This window comes from Agelaius tricolor, unplaced genomic scaffold, assembly GCF_023055355.1.
Source record: "Agelaius tricolor isolate 1412-34295 unplaced genomic scaffold, bAgeTri1.0.p SCAF_103, whole genome shotgun sequence".
NCBI classification, from domain to species: domain Eukaryota; kingdom Metazoa; phylum Chordata; class Aves; order Passeriformes; family Icteridae; genus Agelaius; species Agelaius tricolor.
This window is the reverse complement of record NW_027269363.1, coordinates 44,410-53,032: the sequence shown is the minus strand read 5'-3', so window position 1 is coordinate 53,032 and position 8,623 is coordinate 44,410. Positions and strand designations below refer to the sequence as shown.

The 8,623-nt window shown below is 48.7% G+C and overlaps 1 protein-coding gene across 1 annotated transcript in view; it reads left to right on the top strand.

Annotated features, from left to right (window-relative positions):
* The first annotated feature begins 906 nt into the window (after window positions 1-906).
* The window catches only part of OBSCN (obscurin, cytoskeletal calmodulin and titin-interacting RhoGEF), a 51,567-nt gene continuing 43,850 nt past the window's right edge, over window positions 907-8,623 (top strand). The window contains exons 1-2 of the mRNA XM_071419274.1: window positions 907-1,598; window positions 1,713-2,008. Of these exons, the coding sequence (XP_071275375.1) occupies window positions 907-1,598; window positions 1,713-2,008 (988 nt within the window). The remainder of the gene's footprint in view (window positions 1,599-1,712; window positions 2,009-8,623) is intronic.

The following is an 8,623-nucleotide window of genomic DNA, read 5'->3' as shown; positions in this document are numbered from 1 at the left end:
GGGGGTGACATTGCTACCCATGGCAAGGGGTTGGAATGAGATGACTTTCAAGGTCCCTTCCAACCCAAATTCTGAGATGGAGGCAGTACTTCGATGGGCAGACCTATCTCAGATTGTGGTGTCCAGTTTGTTCCTGGTGGTTGCAGAACAGCTCATCTGTCACACAGCTTTAGTGCAAGTCACTTTCTGAGTGCCACAGAGGAAAGGCAGCATCATTTGCCTTCTGTATGAACTGCCCAGAGTTCCCTTTTGCCCAGAGGCTCTGTGGGGAAGTGAACTGCCTTATGCAGCAGTTTATTACCCTCAAATATAAGAGATCCTCAAGACCAATAATATTCCAAGGCTGCCTCACCCATAATGAGAAGGGCATTGAAAACATGGGTGTCGCAGAAGTATTTGCTGAAAAATACTTTTGCTAAGATTTTGCTCCTGAGAAGCTGAGAGAGCTCAGAAATTGAATGTAAACAATAATTATCTGCTGCTATGGAATGCAACAGGTGCATCTTTGATTGGTCTCATGTGAATTGTTTTTAACTAAGGGCCAATCACAGTCTAGCTGTGTCAGGACTGTGGTCAATCACAAGATTTTATTATCGTTATTTCCTTTCTTTTCTAGCCTTCTGTTGAAATCCTTTCTTCTATTCTTTTAGTATAGTTTTAGTATATAATTTTCTTTTAATATAATATATATCATAAAATAATAAATCAGCCTTCTGAAGCACAGAGTCAAGATTCTCATCTCTTCCCTCATCCTGAAGATGAGGAAAACATCATCACACATGGGGGTTCCAGGTGACAAACACCCTGATACCAGGGGACTGCAGTGATTTTTTTGTTTTTGGGTGCAGCCTCTGCCCTGCTCTCTGCTGACACTTTTCTCTCTCTCCCTGCAGGAAGGAAGCCAGGATGGATTACAGCTCGCTCAGCGGGGTCCCGCGCTTCCTGACCCGGCCCAAGGCGTTCATGGTGTCTGTAGGGAAGGACGCCACCCTGAGCTGCCAGATTGTTGGAAACCCCATCCCAGTGGTGAGCTGGGAAAAGGATAAACTCCCAGTGCAGTCTGGGGGAAGGTTTAAAACCACAGAGGATGGGGATTTGTACCGGCTAACCATCTACGACCTGAGCCTGGAGGACAGTGGCCAGTACATCTGCCGGGCCAAGAACACCATCGGGGAGGCTTTTGCTGCTGTCAGCATCAAGGTGGGAGAGGAGACCACGGTCACAGAGTCAGCTCCTTACTTCATCCAGAAACCTTCCAACATCAAAGTAACCCTGGGAGAAGACGTCATGTTCAAATGCAAAGTCCAGGGCAGCCCTCCTCTCTCGGTGAACTGGGAGAAGGATGGGAGATACTTGAGGAACAAAGCAGATGCTGGGCGCTTCCAGATCGAGTCTGCTGGCGAGTCCAACGCTCTCACCATCCAGTGTGCCCAGCTGGGGGACAGTGGCACCTACACGTGCCGGGCAGAGAACCTCATCGGCTCCGCCAGCGCCTCAGCCGCGCTGGTGGTGGAAACGCGCGGCTCCTCCAACCCCGACAGCAGCGGCAAGACGGCCTCCTTGCTGTCCCACCTGCAGAAGAGGCGGGAGGAGATCAGGAAGATGGACATCTCCCACGGCACTCTGGACTCTTCCTCTGCCTACTCGGCGGTGGAGGGGCTGTCCAGCCTGGGCTACGGCCTGTCCCGGGACTACGAGCGGGCGGCGGGGCTGGCCAAGGGCGCGCGCAATGCCGCGCTCGGGACACTGACACGCACCTGCAGCGTGACCGAGGGCAAGCACGCCAAGCTCAGCTGCTACGTGACAGGAGAGCCCAAGCCCGTGATTGTGTGGAAGAAGGACAACGAGGTCATCGTGGAAGGCCGGAGGCATGTTATCTATGAGGATGACCAGGAGAACTTTGTGCTGAAGATCCTCTTCTGCAAGCAGACGGACAACGGGCTGTACACCTGCACGGCCTCCAACCTGGCGGGGCAGACCTACAGCTCTGTGCTGGTCACTGTCAAAGGTGGGTGCATGTGGTTCTCACCAGGGTGGATGTGCCTGCAAGGACACACCCTTGAATTAGGGTGGGGTGGGTGGTTTGGTATGAACAAAACATCTGCCTCCAAACTGCTGCAGGGGAGGGTGTTAGATGTGTCACACTTTTGTTGTCATTCTGAAGAACTTGGACTGACCTTCACAGGTGTGGAGGGACCCTCTGAAGGCAAGTTCTTCACCAGTGACTATGGCAAACAATGGCATCCTGGACCTGGGAGGTTTTCTAGGAGCATTCAAGGAGCACAGACAATCCAGCAACCCAAGCTGGGAAAGGCTGAATAAAGCTCTCCTGGTAGAAAGGGCTTGTGCACTTGAGTAGATGACCGGGGGAGAGAGTCCCATTGCTGGTGGTTCTTAGGAAGGGCAGTAAAGAGGTGCCTGCAGGGGTGGGTGAAGCAGAACCTGAGGGTGTGATGCCTCAGGGTTTAGCTTTTATATTTTTCAGATTCTGTGCTGCTTTAGTGTGTGGGTCTGGGCTTCACATCAGGCCATGCTGAGCTCTGTGCACAGAGCAGGGAGACAAAACAATTCCTGCTCCAGCTGGGCACCAAGGACAAATGATCCAAATCTCAGCCCCAGGAGCACAAACCCTGTGGGCTGGAGAGAGAAAAACAAGCAGGGTGGGACTGCAGGGGCTAAAGCTGGAATGGGACAATGAACTGCAAGATGCAAATGGAGCAGAACTGATCCCAGGGAGAGAGCCCGGGAGCGCTGGTGCATTTTGGGGCCATTTTAAGTTCCTGGGGTACAGCCCTGGCTGGGCTCTTGTGCTGCCCAAGGTGGATCTATTGAAGCCTCCTAATAATCCCTGCTTTATTCTTTAGCTCTGCCCAGCCTCTGTTCTAGGTCAGCCCTCACAAGGTATCAGCTGGTTGTGGGGCAGCTGGGGTGCACCAGATCCCCAAGGCTCCTGTCAGTCCTGCTTTCACAGTGATGTAAGAGATCCTTTTCCATGCTCTGGGTCAGTGACTGCCAATGCCCTGTCTCACCCTCCAGGCTTTAATCACATCTGGGTATGTATTCACCAGGGGGTTTACTCAGACGTGCCATTTGTAGTAGTAGTGGAAACCCCTCCCTACAAGATGAGCATGTCAGGCTGCCTCAGATCCCCTGGGGGACCTACTCCAACTCTAATTACAGTCCAGCTCAGTTTTCCTGAACAGTGACCCACCAGCAGCCTGGTTCTTGCCAGGCTCTTCAGCTTTTTCCCAGCTTGGGTTGCTGGATAGTTTGTGCTCCTTGAATCCTAGAAAACCTCCCAGGTCCAGGATGCCATTGTTTGCCATAGTCAGTGGTGAAGAACTTGCCTTCAGAGAGTCACTCAACACTTGTGAAGGTCAGTCCTAGTTCTTCAGAATGGCAACCAAAGTGTGACACATAGTTTTTACAGAATCCCAGAATGGTTTGGATTGGAAGAGATCTTAAAAATCATTGCATTCCAACCTCCTGCCAGGGGCAGGGACACCTTCCACTAAACCAGGTTGCTCCAAGCCCCATCCAACCTGGCCTTGAACAATCCAGGAAGTTCTAAATTTTCCAGCTGCTCGCCCATTTGGCATGGGGACAGCAGGCAGTTTGGAATCCAGGTAGCACCTGTAAATGAGCTGTCAGAGACAAAAGATTTGGCCACTCCAGTGGTAAAACGGATGATTTTTCACTGGCAGCAAAATAAATTAGAAACACAATTAAGCAGGAATTATCTGTGCTCCACAATCATCTTTAAGCCTCTCAGGTGTTACTTGATTTTCTGTTTTCCCTTTTTTGGAAAGCAGCTCAGTCCCTGTGCCCATCAGGGACACCTGATCCGTGGAACTCACTGACACTTGTCCCACCCCTTGCTGTCCCTCGGAGGTGCTGAGTGGTTGGGGAAGGGCATTTGTCCTGTTCCATAAAGCTGTGATTCCCTCCTGAGCTGGGACTCAGAGCTAGAGATCAATCCTGGCCCTCACCCTGGTGGGGGATCACTTTGAGGATGGATCAAACTCATTTCCCTGCACAACACCTTGCAAAAACAACCCCCCCCTGCTCTGTCTGTGCTTATCTTACTGCTCTCATGGCTGCAACCTGTTCCAAAGGGGGTGAGGAAAGCAAGGGGAGCAGCCAGTCTGGGAGCAAGCACCACGGGAAAGGGTTATTGATCCCTGTCCATTGTCCAGAGCTGCCTGTGAGTCAGGAGGCTGAAGTGGAAATGTTTATGGATTGTTTATTTTTTATGCTGTGCCACGTTTGGCTCCCTGTCCAGGCCAAGGCTGCCATGGAAAATCTACGTGTGTTGGTTATAATTAGGCCCTGATAAATGACTCTCCTTTGGAAAGTGGCTCAGTCCCTGAAGTTCTTCTCAGCCCTACCAAGACAGTCAGAATGATGCAGCAGATGAAAAAAAGCTTTTAATTCTGTTGAGCTTTTAATTCTGTTGTTTGTGTCACTGGTGATGCCGTGGTTCATCTGCTGTCAGGCTTAGGGAGGGAGATGATCTTGCCATGCAAACTTCTCTTTGCTCAGCCATGTAGGAGAGGGTGAATTCTCCAAGCAGCCACCCCTAGAATCATAGGATCAGAATGGTTTGGGCTGGGAGGGACCTCAAAGGACATCTGGTTCCAACCTCCTGCTATGGGCAGGGATGCACTCATTAGACCAGGTTGCTCAGGGCCCTGTTTAAACTGGCCTTGAACACTTCCAGGGATGGGACATCCATAGAAAGCCTCCTATATTCTGTCAATCTATATCCTAGGGACCTAAGGACAGAAATCCAACATTTGTGAACTCTTTGTTGAGCCTGTGCCTTAAAGATCACTGAGCTGGAAAGAAAAAAAAAAAGGGATTTTTTTTGAGCTGTTCCTAAATGAGATTTGGTGAATCAGACTTAAACAAAGAAAGGCTACAGGGCAAAGAATCATTCTCCTAAATAAGGAAAACTGGAGCTTGATTAGATTCAGAAATGTGTCTGGAACGGAGATAAAATCACAATCCGTACACTGAGATGTGAGCTGTAAAAGGAATTGGGGGAATTGTGCCCAAGAATAAACCTTTAACAAATCAAGGAGTGAGGAGGATGGGAGGAACATAAATAACCAGCTTGGCTTTGCTGAAGGCTTTGGAGATTTCCCTGGGCCATGTGTAAAGTTGGTGAGAACAGAATTCAGGTCTCCACCCTGGGCCAAGCCGTGTTCACTGGAGTCCCTGAATAAAGTAACCAGATACTGGATGAGAAGGTTAAAGGTTGCAAGCCAAGCAGGATGGAGATGGGAAAAACACCCTGCTGCTGAGGCAACCTCATTCTCCCTCTGATCAGATGGGATTTTGGATGGTCACTGTCATGGCAGTCACATTGGAGATCTGAAAGAGAATTGCAACTTGAGAAATGAGGAGGTAGAAAGGAAAATTGGGAAAGCACAGTAACTAGGAAGATCAAAGGCTGAATATGGTGGAAGCTTTTCAATTCACATTTAGCCAGCTCTTACTGGGAGGGTTTTCCATATTCTTACCTTTCCTGGATTATTTTCATTGACCAGAGGGAAAACTTGCCTCTGGAATAATAAATGTGAGAATTCCAGCATTAAGAAAGAGGAAATGTAGGCAAGTGAAAAACTGAGGTCCAGAGGGCAGATGGGCCTTGATAAGGTTAAGAAAACACTGGGCTTCTTTGCAGGCTGCACCTATTCTTAGCAAAATATGTGTTAGCAGGATTTGCCTTTTAAAAATAACATCCTCTCATTGCCAGTTTGCTTGCTGGGGACTAAGCAAAAAAGCCTATGATAGACTGGAGAAATATCTCCTCAGGATAGGCAGCAAAATGAATCTCTGATCCAAATTCTTGCAGTTTCCTGCTAATTCCATGAGCTGCTCTTGCTCTGTGCTCCCTCAGTGTTTTGCTCTGCTGTGGCTCTCACATTTTCCCCAGTGGGCAGGCTTTGGCAGCTCTCTTATTTTCTGTTTTATTTGCACCTCTCTGACCTGGGTGTGCTGCTGGTTATGGGCCAGATGGTTTGGGATGCCTGCTCTCAGGAGACCTCTGGTCCTTCTGTAGTCCCCTGACCCAAATCTACCCCCTCTGCCTGGCCAGGCACATCCTAGACCTTTCAAAGAGCATGGAGGGATGCTCAGGAGGAGGAGGAGGAGGAGGCTGGTGGGTTTTGGAACCACTCTGATATCTCCAAAAGCCCTGGGCTGGGTTCACCCCAGGCTTCAGTTCAGTTTATCAGCTGCTGTTGCTCCGAAGCTCCATTCAGAGGGAGATAAGATGTGTGTGCAGGACGAAAGCAGAGTTGTTTTCAGAGGATATCTGTGACCCCAAGCTGCCAAAGATAGCCTTGCACTGCCTTTCCCTGGCTGGGAGGGCAGTGCTGTTCCTGCAGCATGCTCCTAAGAGTCAACCAACCCTGCGGTGCGTGAACATTTAAGAGCTTTTTCCTGGAACAGCTTTTTATTTTTTATTTTTTTTTTACTTTAGGTACTGCTTAGTGACTGTAAAGGGAGAGGGGTTAATGATATGGCCAGCTGCTCCAAGTATGGGAATACACTTGTGTGCCTCTCAGGTGCAGCTTGTGTTTCTTTTTGGCCCCTGTGCAGCTCTGAGTGTTCCCAGTGGCAGCTCCAGCCTCCCTCCTGCCAGAGGGCTGCATCCCTCTGATCAAAGCTTGCTTGGCCTCACAGAATCCCAGAATAGTTTGGGTTGGAAGAGACCTTAATCCTCATCTCCTTCCAACCCCTGCAATGAACCCCTTCCACTATCCCAGGGTGCTCCCAGCCCTGTCCAGCCTGGCCTTGGACACTTGCAGGGATCCAGGGGCAGCCACAGCTGCTCTGGGCACCCTGTGACAGGGCCTGCCCACCCTCAGAATAGAAAATTTCATCATAATATCTTATTTAATCCTGAAAAAAAAATCAGGAAAAAAAGAAAAAAAGGCTAATCACCATATGGAGTGTGGGCAGAGCAGATCTGTGACCGTGTTCACAGGGGGCTTAGGATGAGAGAAGAGATGAGGATCTGACTCCATGTTTCAGAAGGCTGATTTATTATTTTATGATATATATTACATTAAAACTATACTAAAAGAATAGAAGAAAAGATTTCATCAGAAGGCTGGCTAAGAATAGAAAAAGAAAGAATGAATAACAAAAGCTTCTGTCTCAGACAGAGTCTGAGCCAGCTGACTGTGATTGGCCATTAATTAGAAACAACCACATGAGCCCAATCCCAGATGCACCTGTTGCATTCCACAGCAGCAGATAACCATTGGTTTACATTTTGTTCCTGAGGCCTCTCAGCTTCTCAGGAGGAAAAATCCTAAGGAAAGGATTTTTCATAAAAGGTATCTGTGACACACATCTGTGTAACCATAGCTGAAGGCTTTTCAGGGCAAGACTTTGACTTGCCTTAAACTGAGGTGTATTTGGGCATAACATTTAAAAAAAAAAATTCCAAGTTGACATGGTTAATGTCCCCTTCCTGTTCCTGGACATATTGTATGGACTCCCAGTCCAGTTTTGCCCTCAGGATAACAAAGGTAGTCCATGGCATTGCTCCCTCCAGGTGTCGTGTCAAGCCTTTAGAGTCTGGTATCTTATTTAAACAGAAAGAGGAGAGCTTTATATCAGGTATTAGGAAGAAATTCTTTACTGTGAGGGTGGTGAGGCGGGATGGAGTCACAAAAACCAGCTGGGAGCTGGCACAGCTGTTATTGGGAGATGAAGGTACAGTACATATGCAGGCATGATCCCTCACAAAGCATCAGCAGTGTTTCAGCACTGGCTAATCCAGTGTGTGACATGACTGTGGCACCAGTCCCGTGGCCCTGACCACCAGCTGTGCTCTTCAGTCCAGCTCCCCTTTCCCCACTTTTGGGCTGGGGTATCAGGGTGATGTCACAGCGCAGCTGTCGCTGGAATTTGTCATTGTTCAGCTCATAAAATGACTTCCCTCACTGTCATGCAGCTGCTTGGTGGGTTTGATCCATGCTTGGGTTGGGCCCCCAGCCTCACTGCTGGAGGAGTGCTCAGGCAGTTGGGAGACTGGGGCTCAGTCTCTATTTCTTTTATTTTTGTGGGCAAAAGCTGATACAGAGCCTTTGGGGCTGGTGGGGAGAACAGAGAACTCCTTTTGTGCACATCTGATTGTGCACAGCCACCTCAGAGCTCTCTGTGCCCCTTCAGATCACTTCTGCTCTAAGACCCTTAAAACATTGCTTCTTTCACCAGCTCAGCTGCTCGCTCCCACCTGGAATTCCTGCCCTGTGATGTGTCCCATGCCCAGCTTGTCATTAAACTGTCACAGACACATTTTATGAAAAATCCTTTCCTTAGGATTTTTCCTCCTGAGAAGCTGAGAGGCCTCAGAACAAAATGTAAACCAATGGTTATCTGCTGCTGTGGAATGCAACAGGTGCATCTGGGTTTGCTCTCATGTGGTTGTTTCTAATTAATGGCCAATCACAGTCAGCTGGCTCAGACTCTCTGTCCCAGACACAAGCCTTTGTTATCATTCCTTCTTTTTCTAGTCTTAGCCAGCCTTCTGATGAAATACTTTCTTCCATTCTTTTAGTATAGTTTTAATGTAATATATATCATAAAATAATAAATCAGC